This window comes from Melanotaenia boesemani, chromosome 14, assembly GCF_017639745.1.
Source record: "Melanotaenia boesemani isolate fMelBoe1 chromosome 14, fMelBoe1.pri, whole genome shotgun sequence".
NCBI lineage: Eukaryota > Metazoa > Chordata > Actinopteri > Atheriniformes > Melanotaeniidae > Melanotaenia > Melanotaenia boesemani.
Genome location: NC_055695.1, coordinates 16,125,539 through 16,147,890, shown reverse-complemented (window position 1 = coordinate 16,147,890; position 22,352 = coordinate 16,125,539). Strand labels below are relative to the sequence as shown.

Below are 22,352 nucleotides of genomic sequence, written 5' to 3'. Positions count from 1 at the left end.
CCGCAGTCATCTGTCGTTGTGTCCTTGGGCAAGACACTTAACCCTCCTTGCCTCCAGTGTTGGCATCGCTGGTGTATGAATGTGTGGATGAATGTTCGGTGATGGTCGGAGAGGCCGTAGGCGCAGACTGGCAGCCACGTTTCCGTCAGCTTGCCCCAGGGCAGCTGTGGCTACACACGTAGCTTACCATCACCAGGTATGAGTGAGGAGTGGATGAATAATGGATTCACACAATGTAAAGCGCTTTGGGTGCCTTGAAAAGCGCTATATAAATCTAATCCATTATTATTATTATTATTATATATTGTAAATGTTTCCAGTGGGGCAACAATGAGTTACCATTATTATTATTATTATTATTATTATTATTATTTTTCTATTTGAAATATAACTTATATTCTACAACATTCCTTAGTGTTTTGTATTACATCACATTACAAGCTTAAGTCCAGGGCAGTATGTCTGAGAACTTATCTAAATATGCCCGAGGTCATTAAATAATGTTTACTGATTGAGACACATCAGTCTGGTTTAAAATATGACTGCCATATTGTCCAGTTTTTATCTGAAGCTTCTAACATACACACCCATTGTCTGATGTGTGGATTAAACAGAGAATACGTTTGTCTCAAACCTGCTAAAATGTATTTCCTCGTGGTGTAAAGCATTAACGTAATCAGTGTTTAATGTATTTTTTAAAAATCCTCTTTCAGTAATCCCCAGATATCTACTTCACATGACCAGATCTAAAACTGCTGCCTCACAGCTGTTGTGGGATTTAAAGAGCATCACTCTATATATATATATATATATATATATATATATATATATATATATATATATATATATATATATATATGCATTAAAATTGTTTTATCTAATTATGCTTATATTATATTTAGCAAAACATCCAAAAGAAAGGTTGGAGAAATGGGCAGGTTTATTAGATGACACTAAGGCATCAAGTAAATACCACAACTTCCAACAAAATAATTTTGTAAAATTTAATTAAATTAAGTTGATGTTTATTGTACAAGTGGATTCACTATTAACACAACTGTTGGACTTCAAGAACATAAAAATATCAGTACAGTAGTGGACATTAAAAGGCTACTCCTCTTTAGCATACAGTATATTTAGGTTTGACATGTTATTGGCACACATCAAAGAAGGAAGCCAGCTGAACACCACCTGACATCTGTTAGTCCTTATGCTCTAATATTGTGAAACATGTTGGTTACAGATAATTACTAGACCGTCATATATTTTACGTGACGCCCACCTTCAAAAGGCAAGAGACGTTTAAAAAAAAAACACATTACAATAACCAAAACACCAACTTTGCAGCAATTTTTACATTCTTCTTCTAACATGATTCCACTTTGTTCATCCTTCCTTTAGGTTTTTTTTCACAATGTGGTTGAACTCACACAAAAGCTCTTTCCTATTGTGGAGGCCATGCAGAAGCATTTCAGCGCCGGCTCTGGAGCTTACTACAGCGACTCCATCTTCTTCCTGTCTGTAGCCATGCATCACATCATGCCTGAAAGTAAGACCTATAACATTTTCTGCTTTCTTTTCCCAGAAACTTGACATTTAACCTCACTTTAGAATAGATTGGGATGGATTTAAACACCCTCACTGAGAGATGCCAAGCCAACTTTTAATGAAGCAGGATTCAAACCTGTGTTTTGATATCAACATTTCTTTTTGAACTTCTCCCCTAAGTTGTTGAGTTCTTATTTTGGGGTGTTGATTACAAAAAAAAGAAAAGGTGACTGAAATATATCAAATATAGAGTAATAAAACCATCACTTCACATTCTGTTTTCATTCTCTGGCAGATTGCTGTATATTCAGTCAGATGCATATTTCTCCAACTTAGCACTGTTGGAGCACAGTTGGAAAAGGCCATACGGACAGGTATCTAACAGACACGTGGCATACTGCAAAGGTCCTTCAGAGTGAGGAAGGAAGGAAGTGCTCTGTCTCTGCTGCCCACATTAGTCCCCCCTGTGTTGGTGCTGACAGTGATCTCTCCTCTGTTGTGCGCTGTTGTGGTTCACTTCAGTGGGTGTGCAGCATGGGGCATCACTCCACAGATGAAGCAAATCTTTAGGCTTTGAAGATTTAGTCAATAGCACTCAGGTGCACACGTGAAACTTGAAGTCTGAGTCTTGGAGGTGTCAGAGCATCATCCCATTGAAACTCAGAGGTAAAGTGAAGTATGATGCAAAGCTACAAATTTTGTGTTTAAGCTGTGTTAAATTTGCAGTATTTGCTGCATTTCATTGAGAAACAGATTTTGAAGTATTATCCATTTATTCCCAATTGCATACAGCAAGCTTTAAAAATATTGTGCACCTAGTTTTTCTTGAAGAAAATGGCTGCATCTGCGTATGAAAGCTTGAGAAATGCTGGTCTTATTATGTAGAACATCATAAAATTCCATCCATGTAAACAGTAGTAAGTAGGAAAAGGAAAAGTATGGACAATAACAGGTTTGAACTGGTGGCTGTCACTCAGTTATCTTTTGAATCTTTATGAAAAATTCAGTCACATGTGACAAACCGTCAGACTGGTGGTGTGTGTCAGTGCATCACGTTTTGGCCTAAAAATGTTTATTGATCATCCACATGTGCCACCAGTCTGCTGCATGTGTCTCAGTCGTCACACATTTCTTTATAAAGGGTCCTTTTATCTAGAAAGGCCATTATATGGTAGTCTCAGGAGAAGCAGATAGGTGTTTTGTGCATAAACCTTTATTGTCATTTCCTTTACACCATGCCTTCTTTACATTGATGGTTTTAAGCAAAGCTTTGCCATATGAGCCAGCAGGCAGGGAGCATTGTTTCTGATTGACACATTGAGGAAAAGAGTGATTTCATTAATAAAAATTGTAGCTGTTCAACAGGATGAAAGTTCAAACGTCTCCAGCTTGTAAAGTTGTAGATTATCATTTCAGTGAGTTTACTGTGCTTGTTAGAAGAGAATTAGTGGAAGATGTCCTTCAGCACCAATAAATAATTTGGGTGCACAACCAAAATCTGTGAAACCTTGAAGTGCTCATTACACGATTTTGTCTTTTTTTTTTTTTTTTTTGCTTGCCATGTTTTTAAAAACCAAGAAGTCATTGCCGTTAATCTATATAATAGTTATAAGCGCACCAGCATGTTATGGTCTCCCGCCACCTCATGGTGTTAGAGCTCATCATGGGCCCGGTTTCAGGAGTTCCTGTGGGTGATGTCTGCGCCGCGTCCAGCTGGACAACACATTTGTTTGCTTTTACCGTTTGGAGGTAACGTCCCTTCGGTGGCTCAATCTGTTCTTTCTGCTCCGTCTCTGCTGCACATGGGTGCTAGTTTGATGGCTGCTCTGTGGGGCATGTATATATGTCCCATGCATACATGTTGTACTGAGTGAATGAACTGAAAGGGAATGCAATGTTATGTATATAACTACTGTTCCCTTATATAAACTAACGAGGTACAACACGTTTGCCCCGCCTCCCTGCTGGGCTCATTGAAAAGCAGCTATTGAACTAAGGAATGACAGTAATGATGGTGGTATATAAGTGCAGGCGAGGCCCCACCTACATCGTCATACTTCATTCACCTCAAGGCATTATCGGAGTTGTCTTCAGCCAGGACATGCGAGAGCATGATATCCTAGACTATATGTCCTCTCCTTCAGGGCACAGTAGTTGTATGCAACGTTGCGATTTGTTGCTAGTCCCTTTAAAAAAAAAAAAAAAGATTGTTAAAGTAGTCTGTGTACTTACTAAATATAACAACAGAATCACTAAGTTGGTAAAACTGCAAGTTACCAGCATTTTCATATTTGCACGCACAGGTGCACATGCTGTCGAAAATTAGGTGCAGCGCTCCAATGTTACGTGCATATACTTGCACACCATTTTTTGAACCCTGAGTTTAACCTGTGGAGTTTAGAGAAGGCAAGGAATGGTGTGGTCACATGTGTTGCCAACACAAGCACTTCCTCTAAATGTAATAGTTAAGTGCCAGTTTAGAAGGCAGGATCTTTTTAATGTTAGAAAGAAATGGAAATATGAGCAAGCTATATTTTGTGATAATTTAATAACAGTGAAACATAGCTTAAAGTTGAGAAAACTATTAAAAGAAGCAAACTTTGAATAACTCTTGATAAGTCAAACCTTGGTTAAATTTTAGTCTCTAATTAAATCAGAGTTGTGTAGATATATAACTTTAAATCATGACTCCATTTTTAAATTGTCTGTTCCAGGAGGATGAAGCATAAATGTGACTGGTTAGCTCAGTTTGCAGAACATCAGTCTCCCATGTGGGAAACCAGGGTTCCAATCCCCCAGCGGATAAATATTAATACCTTCCAGTTGCATCCTTAGGTCCTTAGGCAAGGCCTAACCAATGTAAGTCGCTTTGGATAAAACCATCAGCTAAATGACTGTAATGTAATGTAAAAATGGCTCAGAGGTAAGCTGTTCTAATTAATGATACGGTTCCTAAGAAACACAGTTTCTGTTACTGACAAGGTGTTACGTGCTTTTGCATTCCCACTAGAGGTACTGACAAGCTGCAACTTGAAGCTTTCCTCCAATGTGACCCTTTGATTTTCCAGCTATGGCTGAAGTGTTCCTGTTAATATTGAACTGATCTGCTAAAGTGAGAAAGATGGAAACTTAGAAGTGAGACAGCAACTGATCTCAGGCAGATGTCTGAAAATGATGATGATGTCTATACTGGTTTATGTATCACGAATCATGCTGTTTTTTCATTTGGCAAAATTTCATTGGTCTCACTTGAACCATTCTCCCAAAGAAATGCAAAACATTAAAACCTATGGATAACAAACTCTGCAACTGCACATGTACCTGTGGCTAAAGGACCCTACTGTTAGTATCAAACAGCTTTCTAAGCAGGAATAGATCAACATTTGGATACTCATGAACTATCAATAATTAAACCTGCAGTCACCGTTTTCCAGTGACTGCAGGTGAAAGCAGAGAACAATGTTCATTACATAAAGTCTGTAAGTGCTCACATCAAGACTAGTATTAGGGCTTGATGAGTCTGACCCACTTAATTCCTGAAAAAAATGTGATATGAGCTAACAGTGTCCCTGTTGTTTTGTTGTTATAAGGGAGTCAAGGCTTAGTGAAACATTACTGTCTGATGTGACCAAAGCCTCAGGCAAGCTGGTAGCCACCTAAATGACACATTCCTGTGGTAAATGTAAACCCACCTGCCTGGGCAGACTGACTTGAACAATAATAATTTATATTGATTCATATAACCCTTTTTAAACAAGGCAGTTCCAGGATTGACTCTAAGGGTCTAATCTCTAAAATTTCCTTATCTGTTAGGTCACAAAAATCGATTAATCGATTTATCGATTTTATCCAATATCAGCCCATAAAACTTGGAGATTGATTTTTTTTTAATACAGCCTCTCTTCTAGTAATGAGACCCTACTCTCTTGTGACTTGCCAAGGCTCAGCGAGATCATAGCATTTATACACAACTGGTTTCCTGTGTTGCCTCCATCCAATCAGCTTCTCTTGCCGAGATAATGTCAAACTCAGATGTTTTTAGTCAGAATTTGGTGTGGATTACATTCACCTGTAAACCATTTTGCAGAGTATTACCATTCACATTAGCAACTAACTGTTGAGACTGCAGGTGCCACCTCATTCAACAACAGGAAGTGATGTTACCACGCACTTACATACTTTAAAATAAAAAAAAAAATCCAATATGATCATTAAATGTCACATTTCCTCTAGAACAGGTTTCCACTTTATCCTTTTATCAAAAAGTAAACAATGTGATCTATTCTGGTTTTTCAGCTATTTTTCTAAATTTAAATGACAACATGTCATAGCATAGTGTCCACGGCAGTGAGCGCACACACTTAAACAGGTGCGTGCACACACAGGTGATCATACTTCATCAGAGGACAGAGTGCACACGTCAAAAACCACGCTAACCAGCGGGAAATCAGACAAAAATATGAGAGTTTTCTAAATTCTCTCAGGCAGCTGAAGATGGAAGCATCTCGCTCCAGCGAGGAGCAGATGGAGGATTTTTCCTGTTCTGGTGTTACGCCGATAGCATCACGGTCGTCAGGAGAACACGCACAGCTGAACAAGCTAAACCTACATCACTGTGGGAATTTCTGTTTGGTATTACGGCTTTAAATGGATCAAAAATTCTTTGTAGGTTTTATTAACATCAACACGTTATCTGAGATCTGAACTTTAAGAATATTTAGAATGACTCCACTGAATGAAACAATTTCAGAACATTTAAAAAGTTTCACTTTTGTGGGTTTTTTTTTATTTTTAAATCACAGCATTTGTGGCTGTGAATCTGTGGAAACACTGTTTTGTTCTGGTATTTCCCGAAATGCACGTAGATGTGTTACATCGGATTATTACAGTAATCTGATTACTCCCAGATAACTAATTTAGATTGTCACGTAAAAGGACTCTGCGTTTTATAAAAATATTTATCTGAGAATGTCCTTAATATTCAAGAAAAATAGATGGTGTTACACAGTTAGCTGTAAATGAAGCAATATATCTAATTGAATCCAATTTAATCAAAATCGAATGAAAATAGGCTGCTGTGAATCATATTGAATTGAATTGATTGAGGAAATTAGTGACGATACCAAATTATCAAAGAGTTTATGCCAAAGTGGTCTAGACCTAGAACCACTTACTTCAGGTTCTGAGGGTGAGATTATCATGCATGCAAGAAAAATATGATAAACAAGATGAATATAAAAAAGCTTGGAAATGGAAAGAGTCAGGAAATAAATATGAAACAGTACTATAGACAATGACCTATCGAATATCTGTTACCATCTTGTATTTTCATTTGTTTGCAGACCAGCATTTATAAACACCATTACTAGTATTTTTTTTCTCTTAAACATAATATTGATGTGTAATGACACACACGTGCGTGCACACACACACGCACAGACACAAAACATGCCTTGGGTGGAAGATGTAAAAACCATTTATACAAGTTTCAAGTGTTGAATGCCACTGAGTTTCTAACTCACAGATGATACTTGGCTGGACAGCCCATCAATATTTACTGCTGTCCAAGTTCATTTGTCAATCCATTCAACATTTTTTTTTTCTTTTTACCAAGCATGATTGTGCACAGGAGAAAAAAAAGACATGGCAGGGAATGGGAGAAAAAGACAGCTTCATTTATAGTTTTGCTCTCTGCTCATATGCAGCCGCACAGGTCATACCAGTGGCTAGCTACAATGAAAAGATACTGAGCTTAATAGAATGCATGTCAGTGCCTTTGCAAGGATCATACATCAACCTAAAACAACAAATACAGTTCAGGAATCTGATAAATGTCAATCCTGATAGCCTGACCACAGACATTAAAAATCTCTGCATTACTCCTTACCTTTATTCCACATCTGAACCTTTTGATTATTATAACACACATTTTCAACAGATCATTGAGAGAAATGTATTCACCTCCTCTGTCCTGTGGCTCACAGAAGAAAATGAAAGCTGCAGGACATGCTCTACAGTGGAGGTCTCTGGCTTTGCTAGTTCTCAACTATAAAATATATTCTTAAACCACAAACTTCCACCCACCTGAACAATACAGAAGAAAAATACAATATTTTGTTTAAAAAAAACTGACACCATTTGCTCTTATCTTACCCCATCCCACTCTGTGTGGTCAGATATACCGTCCTCGGATGGTTCAGTCATACCAGATAGGTAGAGCTGAGTATGTGACCTTGGGGGGAGCTAAATCAAGAACCCACTATGTCACCTGCTGTCAGGCTTCTGGCAAGAAGACTCAAATTTCAACCTATCACCCCAGTCCTCCACTCCCTCCCCTGGCTCGCTGGGAATGTGATGATTGAATATAAAAATCTGTCTTTATGTTGTTTTTACTGTATAACACTTAGAGATTTGTTGTACAAATGTAAAGTGTGGAGGAAATTATGTAACAAGAGTCTGGATGAGCCAAACAGCTTTATACATAAAAATGATCAAAATAATTCTTCTTATTCTTGTTCTTGTTCTTATTATTATCTAACATTTTAAATAATGACAGAGCTACTGCTGTTTTCTATGTTCTTAATGACTTATATGAAAAAATCCCATGATTAAAAACACCAGCCCAACTTTGACCTTCCCACCACATTGTGTTAGGTCATTGGTCCAACATCAAACCCACCACATCACATTGTTTTAACAACCGAGGGCCATCTTCCTGTTAACTCCCACAAGTTAAGCCCTGTCAGAGCAAACAAACAGAACTGACCACACGGAGATTACTCCTGTGTTGCTACAGTGCATGAAGGCATTGTCATAAGCAGCTTCCTTGTTTGGAGAGCACAGAAAACGGATCACTGCTACAGTGCTGAGTCATCTTTTTCCATCACTTGTTTCAACAAAAGCCTACACTTGAATGTTTTAGCACATACTTATAGCCCAGCCATGATCTTTCTATAGCTACATGGGAATCCTTTATTTTACACTTCAAAAGGTTTATTGGCACAATGATGTCCCTTAAAAGTTAGATTCCCCCATGTGAGTCTGGTGCCTCTGTGTTTCACTTGTTCTGTTTTCACCCCTGGGTGTTACCCCTGGGTAACTACTAGCAGTGTTTACCAGTTTACCATAAATATAATACGTTAACATCAATATTCTCTGCAACAGTGAAAACAAGAAGTGGTCAACAGCAGCTTCACCTGATGTGATTCAGCTGACATTAGAAAATGAAAAAGTCGACTCAACTTAGACAGAGAGACAGACTCTATCATGCCGCAGCCTACCTGTGGAGGTATGTTTTGGTTCAGAAATAAAATAAGCAAACAAGCATAAAACACTTGCAGTCACATCGTTTACAACCAGATAAACACACTGACAAACTGATGAAGTCAAACAGTTTCCTCATCAGCTTTTAACACGGACTAATAAAATGTTCCTCATTGGTCCAGTTTACAGCTGTTTCTGAGCTGGACAAGGACAGATAGCCTATGTGTACAGAATAGTTTGTATATCTAAGGCTGGAATAACCAGTAGCTTTTATGTTTCGGCTGATGAGAAATATAACAGTGCAGCAACAAACAATGGAAACATTAACAATAAAATTAAGTTTAGAGAACAAACAGTACATAGACAAGTGTTACAGCAAGTAGCACCGGGGTCATTGCTACAGCTATATAGAAAGGGTCATGGAGAATCTCAACTAGTGCTCATCATGTTTAAAGTTTGCAGCTTGTAACACACCAGCCGTCTCCTCTATCACTCATTAAAGTGAACTCACGTGACATCGCTGCAGCTGATTTGATAGTATCTGAATCGTTTTCATCACTTGTATTTCAGCTGTTCCGTCTCCATGTGCTTTGCTCATGTTGATCATTTTAAAAAAATATTGCCGTCATTTTGACCATCACCATTATTGGTGACAACTGACGAGCACAAACGATTTTGTCTGTGCACAGGTTTCAGTGCCAGGCAGACCAGTCGACCACACTGATGTAATTCCCTGTGATTTTTTTATTTATTTATTTCACAAACAGGCCAGTCAGGCCACTTTTGGGTCCAGGCTTCTTCCGTGGGCCAGTCCAGACCTGGTCTCAGTCTGTGGTGGAAAAAAAACTTGCTTGACTCCAGAAAACAACATATCTGTTCCAGTAGCTTCCAAATTATGGCAAACCTGTGCCTAATTCTTCAGGGGTCGCTCCTGACCATGTGAACTAATTTCCTCTTAGCTGATGGTGATAATTTGGATGATCTTCCAGACTTCCAACAAAATGCCAACACCTTCAGTAACTTTTACAGTTGTTTGAATTGTTTAGAAATGGCTCAGAGACACATTTCTTGTCTAATTCAGTTATTCTCATTCTTTAAACTTCACCAGTGTGTGTGTTGGTCTGTCCAGTTAGTGCTGTCAAACAAACCTTTTTCTTTTAATATGAAGTTGGCTTTGGAAAGTTAAAACCTCGTTGGGACTTGGAAGTTAATTAGTAATCCAAGTGTTTTTAATTATATATTTTTTGTACAATTTTTTCCTGTATTGATTGCAGAAAATTCAAAGTAAGTTCAAGAATATTAGTTATCCTGTATTCTGTTTGAAAGAGAGAGAAAAGATGATGCCATGAGACTTGAGCTAAAAACATACAAACTTCTATAATGCACTGAGTTAAGCTTGGGATTTGTTAGTGGTCGTCTTGTAACTACTAATTCTGTAGGGGTGCAGTTTATATTGGATATTGACCTGGATAATAAATAACCCTGATTTGAAGTATTATATTTAGGATTGATAAGCATCGTGATTTTGCTCATTATGTGGCAACTGGCCAAAAAATGAAGCTCACTTTTAGTCTATCAGCATCAGCTGATCTACAGTCTTCTGTCAGCAAACTGCAGGCCATCATCTCTGACGGTTTATCTTCTGTTTCAGCTTTGTTGTGCCAGTAAAGCACCAGTCCTGTTTCCCATATTTTTTTTATCACCATAGCTACCAGCAAAATATAGGAAGCTGAACAATGAACAGATGAGGGTCTGAATATCCTGGTTATGATTCTTGTGATTTTTCTCTGCTAACAGGTTTTCCATCTTCCGTACTTTACTATATGTGCACTGACAAGTCCTGTTTGAGTATTTTTCTTCTTGTATGAAAAAGTTTTGTGCGTTTTTCTCCAGATTTTATTGACTTTCATGCAGTCGCTGGTGAAAGTCAATAAAATCTTATTGAAAGAAAGAAAAGGTCAAGTACACCACTACAGAGCAATTATCTGAACTTTGCTTTTTAGGCGTTTGGTAGTCTGTTCTTATCACTTTAACTCTGGTGTCCTGGGAGGACTCTTAGAAATGACTATGGTGGTTTGATGGTGTGCTAGTGGTCACAAAATTTTATCCTAAATGAAGTCTACTCAGAAGTTAATTTCATTGAAAGACTTTTAACAGAGCTCCTTTTTCTCCCCCAAAAAGAACTCAGTTAAAGCATTTTTGTCTGACCTTGTTATAAGAAAACACTGCTCACCATTCATTCACATGGGTTGAACAATGGGGACCATTTGTTCTTTTCCAGCATCATTCTTTAAGCTTCCTTGTGCTTAGAAGACTTTGTTGAAGCTGTTTGTTTATTCTTTTATTTACTTACTTTTAGGTGTCTTTGTCCTCATTTTCATCATCAACATCTTGTGCTTCTCTTTTAGGTCTGACACGGATAGTGCAGCTTGACCTGGACCTAAAGTACAAAACCAACATCAGAAACCTTTTTCAAGAATTTGATCAGTTTTCTCCAGGAGCAGTAATAGGCATCACAAGAGAGATGCAGCCAGTCTACAGGTAAACACGGCATCACAACCTGATATACCTTTGAAGGAGCAGTCTTTGAGTGTCAGCTGATATGGAGCCAGTGTTGTGCTTCATCATGACATATTGACATGCCCTTGAAAAGCTTTCTTCCATCACTTTGGTGTATTTGCTTTTAAGTGTCCACTATGTGTGTTTATGTTTTCTGGCCTAGACTGGATAAAGAGATGAAGGATAAAAGATTTTGATGTGATATGCGAGGCTTGCTGACATTTTGAGGACATACGCTGCATGAACAGCATTTTTTTTATTGTAACTGTAATTAATCCCATAAACAACCAGCTAAATTTTGGTGCGTTGTTATAAAACATAGATGTATAGAATCCATACTTAATGTGTTTCTGCACACAAAAGCCAACATGCACCAAAACAGGGTTACATTCCTAAAATAGTGCACATGGGCACCTGTGTAATGTTCGGTTTATGGTCTGTGTGACTTGGCCTCACGTTCACATAATTTGCAAAAAAACAAAGATGTAATCCAAAGCCAGTTGAGCTGAAAACCCTCCACCCCTTGGCTATATCTAAAGATTCAGTCTCGGACAAAATCGCTGACAAACGGCAGCCCTGGGTTATTCAAACCCCCACCACAAATGACAAAAGTGACTTACTATCTGTAATGTACACCATCTATCACTCAAGTTGGACAAGGATTGAGGTACGCATGGACTGCTTAAATGAAAACGGTTTTTATTTCTGTTTTAATAAAAAAGACAAAGGAGTTAAATTTGATTTTTTTTTTCTTTTTTTGTGTTAATTTTGTTTTCTAAGGCATAAAACATGAATTTCATGAAAAACCTAAACATATATTTAATGAAAAATCTAGTGTTTGGGGGTGGATGCAACATACAAAGATGTTTTTGATCACCAGCAGAAGATGCCCATTACATTTGGTTGAACCAGAAAAGAGTTTTGTTCAGATAAGATAAATTTTAGCTTCTGTTGGCACAGTGCAGGTTTTCTCTCTCTCTTTTTTTTTTTTTTTTTTTCTGTCTGGAAGGTTGTTGAGTCGGACCTTCTGGAAGTGGGCACACATCAGCGTTTCATATCGATTGTTCTTTTCAACTCTGCTGTTAGCCAGTTCCTTCCTACACAGACTCTTGGGCAGATTAAGATCATGAATTACAGTCTACGATCTTTTTAATGTTTTATGATTAACCATTTAGAGGTTGGAGTTATCCAGAGAATAAGTTTCCAGTACATGTATACAAATCAAATGTAATCTCTTTTGAATCTATTGGAAACATGACCATGTGCGTTTGTGTGCACGTGTTTTTCAGACTCGCATAAACAGGGGGCACCGACTTTCGAGCTCTTTGTTCTTCAGCTGATTTTCCGTCCCTCTCCAAGATAGTTAAACAAACATGCCTGGTCCGTTTAGACTACTTCACTGTTTTCCACCCAGGCACGGCATCAAAACAGGACGTCACTGTGTGCATGTTTGTGTGTGCGTGAGTGGTTACGTGAGTCAAGGTCAGGTGGGATATTTCATGCAACAGCTGCTCACTGGTATAAACACAAGCAGGTGGTCCCTCTGGGCTCTTTAGTACTGTGGGTTAATGAAACAGTGAATCATTACATGTTAATTTTGGGCTGCTCACACATCAAGCAGTCTGCCGTCAGGCACATCTGGAGCCTCGTAGGACATGTCCCTCTTTGTATTTTTGGATGCACTTCTTCACCATTCTCAGACTCTGTAAACGTCTTTGCCCACTCAATATGTAAAATCACTATCTGCGTTTCCATTACAGTTTTTCGCTAAATAATAGATATTTAAAAAAACTGATAATAAGGTGCAGTTGCGATTTGCAGGTATTTCCATTGAACAGTGTTTAGCACATTAGCCGTTATTCTCGTAAAATCTCGTTTCGTGAGACTCCACTTTGAGGAGGAGGGAGATTTCTAATTCTTTCTAAAACTCTGCATTTTCATAGTTTTTCTGCTATCAAGGATGGCAGTTATATTTTTTTCTTTAATTTAATGACCCCTTACGTTTAAATGCGAAAAAAAAAATGTTTCCTTTACACTTTTGCAATATGCTTTTATATCGACACGTCTGAAAAACCACCTCATGAGAGCACACAAACCTTTTGGCGATATTTGAGTGGTTTTCTGAAATGTAAGTGTTTCCATTACCAGTTTTTTATCTGTGATATTTAGGTTTTGTGCAATTCTTGTGGTAATGGAAACACACCTACTGTTATGGTTGTCGCTCACAGTGCTCAGTCCAGTCAGTTGTTCAGTTTAGCTAATAAATACAGAGGAATTAATGCATTATTGTATTTTGTTCCTTGTATCTATAAAATTAAAGGAATAATTAGGACTTTTTATATTTTATTCTTATTGCACAATTCTGCAACTATTAAATATGGCCATTGACATTTATCAGTCTTTCACACCTTCTGACTTATATACTGCATTTCTCATCCAAAAAACATTTTTTTTTACACGATTAATCCTCTGTTCTCTGTATGTAATTAAAGAACATTTTTAGTGTCTGAATGTTGTTGCAGTTTTCTTGTCAGACTCCATTTGGCTCCAGCATCTCCAAACAGATCTCTATCTCTGTGCTGCCACTGTGTGGGATCTGTGGTTTACCAGCCATGGGAAACCCCCCCTGCGAATGTTGTTCCTGCAGCCCCAGACACGCTTAATTTAAAGCAGACACCAGTTTCACAGGAGATCACGCCACTTGGCTTGCAGAGCCTGCTTGTTGACGAACTGGGTGTCTGTCTTTTTAGATCAACAGAGATGTGCATGTAGGACATTTTTGTGCCAGTGGTTTGGAGTCGTTTGGCAGACGATTCACTCAGTTTTAAAGCACATTCCCAATATCAACAATTGATTTTGTTTTCATGTCTGCCTTTCTGAAAGGAAATTAAACGTCTGAATGGCAGCTGGGGGCTTACGTCACTGAGGCTCTGAACGATATTGATGTGCACCCCCAGCAGCTGCAGCTTGGCTTGGATTCCAGCGATATGAATATCAAATATATCCACAAAGAGTGTTCTTTTGTTCAAATGGTTGTCACATTTAAAGATCAAATAATTTCATTCACAATATATGTCGCATTGATTTTGTCCCCAAAAGATAGCAAAATGACATTTCGTTCTGTATGCAAACCAAACAACGGGAACATTGAGAAAAATCTGCCAGCAGCTTGTAATCCCTGCAACATGCCTTGTTGCCCATTAGTCAGCAGACTGTAATGTGGTCATTTTTTAAAACTTGTTTCTGTGTGTACCCTTCATACTGGAGTGTTTTCCTGTGTTAAGCAGAGGGGGCTTTCAGCTCCCACTCTGTGTTTTTGTGCTAATAGACAGGACATTGTGCAAGAGAAAGCATCCTCCCACCAGCCACATTCACAGCACATCCTGCCACTGAAAAGTTCATAATGGGAAAAAAATACCCCTCATCTTTTCCCTGCAGCTGTGTTAGTTATTTTCTAAAAACCCAGGAGAAGAGACCCATTTACATGAATGTCACTGCCACAAAGCCACAAACATGTTTTGTTTTGCCTTTTTATTTAGCCAGGAAAATCTCATTGAGAGAAGGTGTCTTTTCTATTGGGAGCTTTTATCATACAATAAGTCAGAAGGAAATCACTCTATTCATTGTGTGGTACTGTCCTCATATTTCCATTACATGCTATAAAATGGTATCATATGATAAATATATTAAATATTTTCTTTTGTGTGCTATGTCACATGCTCTCCCAGATGTTGCCCTGTTTTGTTTTAGTCTGGCAGACATGTCATTGTTGACTGATATTGACTTTCATAATTCTTTGTCATTTGTTAAGCATGAACAGAGGTTTGCAAATGGATTCGCCTCCCTTGGCATTTTTTACTTTTCTTTCTTTTTTCTTAAAATCCTGAAATTAAAGTGGATTTTTGAAGGGGTTTATTTATTGTGAATTGGACAAAAGCAACAAGTTTTCCTTAAGATTTTCTCTTTATTTAGCAACATCCATCATTCCCTCAATTCAGACAGGTTTCCCAGTCCCTGCCAATAAGATGAGGTTCTCAGAGGAGTGTTGGGTGTTGGGTTGTGGCATATTATTTTTTAAGAACCTTCTTCCATACATTTAGGGAGAGTTCCACGTACCTTTTGGTGAACTTTTCAGTAAGCAGATTTTTCCTGGCCGCTCTTCTATGAAGCCCAGCTCTGTGATGTTTATGGTTTATAGTGGTTTATAGTGGTCCTGTGGACAAACACAGCAGCCTCTGTAAATACATATGCACTTCTTTTTATTTCTATATTATTGAAAGATTTTAAGATAGTTTCTTTTTTATGTAACGAAAGTGAACCGTTTTGTGTTACATTAGAAATAATCATAATGATAATACAGGTTGTATAACACTTTTTACTTTTGAAAACATAATCCCATTTTATCATATATGCAGAAAATTAACGGAGTTCTGCAGCTGCACATCTTGCTTTCTTGTTACAGGCTTCTCTTTCCCACGAGTTATGGAATTTTCTTTGAATGAATTATTTCTTTTTTTTGCTTATAGAGTCAGACCACTCTGTGATGAAAAGGACCAGACATTTCATCTGTGTTCCCCACGAGCAGACTCCTCTCTGACAGTGAGAGTGTTTCACACATCAGAGAGCCGACTGGTTCTTGTTCTGAACAAAGTGAAGGACACATTAGGAGGAGATGGCAGCACAGGATGTCCTTGTCACTTGTTAATGCTTTTCATTTGAAATCCACAAAGTTTATCTGTCAATTCTACACAGACCAGCTGGCACATAGGATTTTTTGTGTTGACAAATAGGCAGGTAAATGGAAAAAAATTTGTAGGAAAAAGCACATATTTAAATACTATAATATACCCCCCAAAAAAACAAAAAAAAACAAACATAAGCTGTGATTATTCAAGATAGATTTAATTTACAAGTGGAGGTTTTCCATTCACATATAGGACTGAGGCAGTAGAAGAGTATCCTACCACCTGGTGAAGTAATACATTTTTAATAAGTTTTTTGTTTGTTTGATTTGCCAACAGTCTCACTGTGGCAAAGAAAAAAAAGGTATTGTGGAAGTGTGCTGTGGTGTGATTATGCTGTCAGCTTTACTATGTTTCAGGTTGTGTGTTGAGTGTATCTGAGAGGAGAATGTGCTGGATGGAGTGTGTCTCTGATTATGTCCACTGCTCTCTTCCTGCAGCTGTGTATATCAAGTGTCACAGAAAGAAGTGCAGTCCTAATAAACTGCACTATAATTCTTTGGAGGGCTCTCCTTTTTGCCTGAGTGATGTTACTGAAGCAGACAGTCTGTAGTGAGAACGCTCTCTGTTAGGAAATTCTAGCTCTGATTTGCTGTCACTGAAAATCCCAGGACCCTCTGGCTGTCAACTCTCTTCACCTCGGCCCCTTTTCTTATTTTAAGAAGTTGCAGAGGAGCGTGTTTCTTCCTGCAGTTTTCCTTTGTCTTGTCTGTTGAGAATGAAGTCATTCTGATATATAGATGAGAATGTAAGGGATCGCAGTCATGTGTGATATGCATTTACCAAGTTATATGTTGATGTGTAATGTTTTTAGTTTTTTTGTTCTCAGATGAGGGAGAAATCTGTGGTGAATTTGGTGCACTTTTTTTTTTCTAGCACTGTAAGAAGTAATGCCGAACTCCACTAGTACCTTTACTTCCATGTCATACACTATCTTACCTCACACTCCCAAACTCCAGCAGTATCTCACTTGAAGTATAGCTTGAGGTTTTCTAGAAGTACCTTGTTAAGGTTGCTTGACCACTCTTTGTGACATATCAGACAGAAAAAATCAGAGCACGGAAAAGGTCCATTTGTGAGAACAGATCATCCAGATCAGGGGTAGGCAACTCTGATCCACAAGAACCACAGTCCTTCAAGTTTCACACGTTTACCTTTTTCAACACACCTGATTTAAATGAATGAGTCACTGAGCACAACTTCATAAGCAGTTGGATCCATTTAATTTGAATTAGGCGTGTTTGAGCAAGCCCCTTAACCCCCTCAACTGCTACTCAAGTGCCAACATATGGCAACCCACTGCTCTCTAGCATCTACTAGAGATGGCTAAAATGCAGACCCTAATTTCCCAATTAATTGAATTAAGTAAAAATGAATGTTAGTATTATTATTTTATGGCCCCAAAGGTTAAATGCAACAATAATAGTAGCAAAGACGCATCAGTCTAATAGTTTTGTCCCTGCATCAGAGATTTTTGATGATTCCCACTTAAATGATCTATGTAGGCCAAAAGAAACAGGAGCAAGTGGAGGTGAAGACAGAATAATTTTTTCCTCTTTTTTTTTTTGTTGTTTTTCTGCCAAATTTATCATATGTTGCTTCTTAAGCCATGACACAATTGAGGCAGAAAGGTAATAAATGAGTTGTTTTAAAAAGAGCTTACTCTTGGCACAAAGCTACTGTTAACCCTTCCCCTTCTTATCAGTGACATGTAATAACCTAGATGGTGTTAGTCATATATTATGTCAAAAACAACATTATGGAAAAGTCATTGCAAATGTTCCCTCACAGACCCCACTCACCCAGCATGTGTCTCAGGGCACGTAGACTCAGCGTCTTTAAAATGATAAATGCTCCACCAGGGCCACAAGTCCCCAGCTGCCAAGTGAACAGACTGTATAAAGCCACAGGGGACAAACTACAGCTGCTGAATATAGGTCAGTAATAATATCGAAGCGTGACTCAGAGAATCATGCACTGAAAGAGGGGACATGCTGTGCAGTATAAAACATTTCTTTTCAAAATAATTTCCCCACAAGTTTGATCTGCTTAGTGAAATTTCAACAGTTAAATGTTTGTCCATGAATATTCTACAGCAGGTTTCATCCAGCCTGGCTAGGACTAAGAATTGTCTCAGTTCTTTGGTGTATGTACATGTGTTCACAGGCAACACGCAGGAGTACATTCCCATTCGTCCTCTTGTTCTCTAATAATGGAACATCTCTAAAACAGCTGTGAGTCAGTAAGTCCATAAGAAAATGTTGTACTCTCTTAAACTGAACCACTCCATGAAAATGACAGTGTTCATGTTGTGAATACTTATAGTTAGTGAATCTATATAAAGACTAAGAGAAAGACAGATGTAAACATGACCTTGTGTTATGTTGCTTGCTTCCCAAGCATCTTATTTAGTCACAGCTGTTCTTTCTGGGAGATGACACAAATAACTCAGTGTATTCTGAACATCTGGCCTCTGTTTGACATAGACCTTTGATATATTCCCGTTATGCCATTATACCATCCCTCAGCAGTCACATATTTTAGGATAACTGTGGGATGAATAGTTAATATTGCTTTCAGAATAAAATGCTATACTTTGGTCATTTTAGCCAAAACTACAACTTGCTTAGGGATGAGCAACTTCTGTGAGTTCCCCTTTCTCTGAGAAAAATTGTGAGTCCAGCAGCACCTTGAATATATAGGTACTGTATGTATTGACATGCAGTTTCCAGCTTTTAGTAGAGGCTCTGCTTTATTGGGATTTCTGTTGAGTGGTGTCAGCATAGGACTGTAGCCCTGCTGTTTATCATAGTTAAAGAACTGTTTGTCTGCCTTATTTATCCTTTAAGGTCAGAATAAAGCTCTGTTACAAAGTTGTTGTTGGTGCTCATCAGATTTGCAAATGGTAACATTATAGTTAGAACGTTTTGCTTTCTGTACCTGACCCTGCAGCTTACAGTGCCCGTAGTATCACAAATAATGTGCAGCCAGAGATCTCAGCCGAGTCAAACTTTCAAATTCAAGCCAGAAAAATATGTTTTGATACAGTAGCTACTTCAGGGTTGGTATGTTGGCAGAAGCAAGTGCTGAGTTGGCACAAGCTTGCTCTGACACGCCTGGACCGACTCTCTTCCTGTGTTTGGCCACAGGGCTGTTTGTTCAGCAAATATGGACTAAAACACAGATACTCTTCACTTTTCTGAATATACAACAGCTCAAACATACATTACATTCTGGGGAATTTCTTTTTCTTTAACATAGAAAGTAAAAAAAAAACAAACATGTTGACTGCTGAACTATTTGTACAGCATCTGTTTCTTTGTTGCTGATTTTAGCTTTAGTCTCTTAGTTGGGTAAAATCATGTTTAAAATTACTTCTTTACACCGCATTGTCATTTATTTGTATCCTTAAGAAAGAGTTTTGCTACAGACTTGATAACACAGTTACAACTTGTAGGGTTAGTAGGCAAGCTTCTGTTTGCTAAACTAAGTGGTTAAATCAAGGTCAGGGTGAATCACTGCAAGACTCTTCAGCTTCATCCATCTCACCAGCACACACAGTGTGGTGAGATAGTCTGCAAACACCATTTGTCACTTGTGGCAGGTATTTACCACAAAGGCAGCTATGATGTTATGCTGCTAGGTCCAATAGTAGGCTAATGCTGGATAATTAGGGGTGATAAACAAAAATTGCATGCATGCACTATTTACATCTACATTTGGACTTTCATTTAATTCCCATGATGGTGCTTCTGCAGCCTGGCAGCCCTCCTCACTAATAAAGCGATCAGCTGTTCCTGTGTCGCATGCTAGCGAACTTGTACCGAATAACCTACATCTAACCCCTCTTCTTCCCTCAGACACACTTTCTGGCAGTATCGTAAAGAGAACCCTCAGACCAGAGTTGGAGAGCCTCCTCCTGACGGCCTCCCAGGCTTCAACAGTGGTGTGATGCTATTGGACCTTAGTGCAATGAGGGCCTCGACTCTCTACAACCAGCTCCTGGAGCCCAGCAATGTTGCCAAACTAGCAGACCAGTATCGCTTCAGGGGTCACTTGGGTGACCAGGACTTCTTTACAATGATTGGAATGGAGCATCCTGAACTGTTTTATTCCCTGGCATGCGGCTGGAACCGACAGTTGTGCACCTGGTGGAGGGACCACGGATATGGAGATGTGTTTCAGCTGTATTATCGTTGTGACGGACCTGTTTATATCTACCATGGAAACTGTAATTCTCCTATACCAGACTGAGCTTTGGACTGGTCTGATACTGGCAATAAAAAGGAATTATGATTCCTGCTTACTGGGTGGCAGAACTGGATTTTTATTTTTGTTTACTTTCATCATACCAGTTACAGATCCTCCCCCTGCTGGCCAAGGGGTAACTCAGTTCTTCATGCAAAAGAGTAATTGTTTAAATGATCAGTAATAATAGTAGATCCAGCAATTTGAATGCATGTCAGGTACCAGAGATTACTTGATAGTGGATGTGGGAAGATCATGCCATAGATAAAAGTAATCTTATTGGAACATGTGCATATATTGATATGATCAGTCAGTGCAGTACCATGTTGGATGATGATACAAATCTCTCTGTTCAAAATGTTGCTGTTAATGTTGTGCTGAGAGATGTATCAATTATAAGAAGTAATTTAAATTCAGTTTCCAGAACTGTAATTAACAAAGTTCAGTAACAAGGAGATGTTGAAATATTAAAGTCAGCAAATGTCTTTAAAATCTAGTCTATAAGATGTTTTTATGGTTTAAAAAGCATGAGGACAAAACGAGCCTTTAGGACTATAGCTGAACATTTTTGCTTTAAATGTGCAGCGAATCGTCTAGTGTGGCGCTCTACAGTAAGTTTGCATATGATGTTGAAACTTAAAAGCTAACAAACTATGAGGAAAAGTTAGTAAAGAATAGGTGGAGAGCAGACCATGCAGCAAGGAATAGTAGCGTTCAACAACCCATGGGAGGCAGACACAAGCTTTCTCACTTGCTTCTGACCAAACAGGAGCTAACTGTCACGCTAGCTCCAAGAGCACCAAGCTTAAGAGGCTTTGTAACGGCCAACCACTGGAGCTAGCAGAGTGAACACTTGGCACAAATCAGAGAGTGAGGAGTAAGAAAACTTTGCGCTCTGGGAGTGGTGCAAGTGGAAACCACTAGCTCCAGAAACTGGGCTGGTTCTTGGATCTTTGAAGCCCAGCATTACCCCAGCCATGGGTTGTGCTTTTGAGCTGTTAATTTCAGGAACTGGACAGCCTATGAGATGTGCTAGCTAGGAGTTCTAAGTTAGGCCGTATTTTGAAGCTAACCCGACCTGAATTGTTGAAAGCATATAAAGTGAATACAGGCATTAAATTGTCATTTCTTCAACTTTGTTGAGAATGGCTGTGGTTTTGGTTAAAACGTGTATTGATTTTAAAATATTAGAGACAGGGAAGGTTAATTTCATCTGCTGCCAATTGGATATGTAGTCAGTGTCATATTATCACAATCATAGATCCCCATTCAGTAAATGAGGAAGAAAAGGAGTCATATCCCAAGCAATTTAACATGCATGACAAGTTCCCACCTTCTCCAGAAAATGCACAAATGTTCACCTTGGGGGTACACAGATAAGCTTATAGAGGATTTATAACTGCTGAAATTGGACATCAACTGACATCTTAAAGATTTGTAGATGTTTTACCTTTATTCTCTCAGCTCACTTCATTCTCCATCACAACAAACCTTTAAAAGCACCGAGTTTACCCAGCATCACTTTATCTCACAGTAACACCGCACCAGGTGAGGGTTAATCTAATGTCATTTACTTGTCACCTGAGTGCTTTGTGGAAAGATTGGAGGGGTTTGTTTACAAGCAGACCTAGTTTTTCTCCGAGCCATGTGGAAGCAGAGCACTTCGCTGTCACAGCTTCTTTCAGATGGACCTTGTAGGCAGGATGTGTGGGTGGAGGGGGCACGTTCAAACCACGATCAAGGAGGTTATAAAGATAACTGTTAATAATGATTGCATTGTTGGCCATTGTAAATGTCCTGCATTCGCACTTCAGCTGAGGCCAAATAAAGCCACATCAGCCGGCACACACGTTTAATGACGCCAGGAGCGTGACTGCAGATATTGATCCACTTTTAGCTTCTTACTGTGCTGACAGAGGTGACGTTCAGATTCAAAAACATGTCAGTGCTCAAGATTCATCATTCAGGAAATTGTCTGGTGATGAACATTTT

At 38.6% G+C, this 22,352-nt stretch overlaps 1 protein-coding gene across 1 annotated transcript in view; it reads left to right on the top strand.

Annotated features, from left to right (window-relative positions):
- The window catches only part of xxylt1 (xyloside xylosyltransferase 1), a 29,719-nt gene extending 8,225 nt beyond the window's left edge, over positions 1-21,494 (top strand). Inside the window, exons 3-5 of the mRNA XM_042006779.1 lie at positions 1,402-1,549; positions 11,220-11,352; positions 19,973-21,494. Coding sequence (XP_041862713.1) covers positions 1,402-1,549; positions 11,220-11,352; positions 19,973-20,366 — 675 coding nt within the window. The 3' untranslated portion in view covers positions 20,367-21,494. The remainder of the gene's footprint in view (positions 1-1,401; positions 1,550-11,219; positions 11,353-19,972) is intronic.
- The last annotated feature ends 858 nt before the right edge of the window (positions 21,495-22,352 follow it).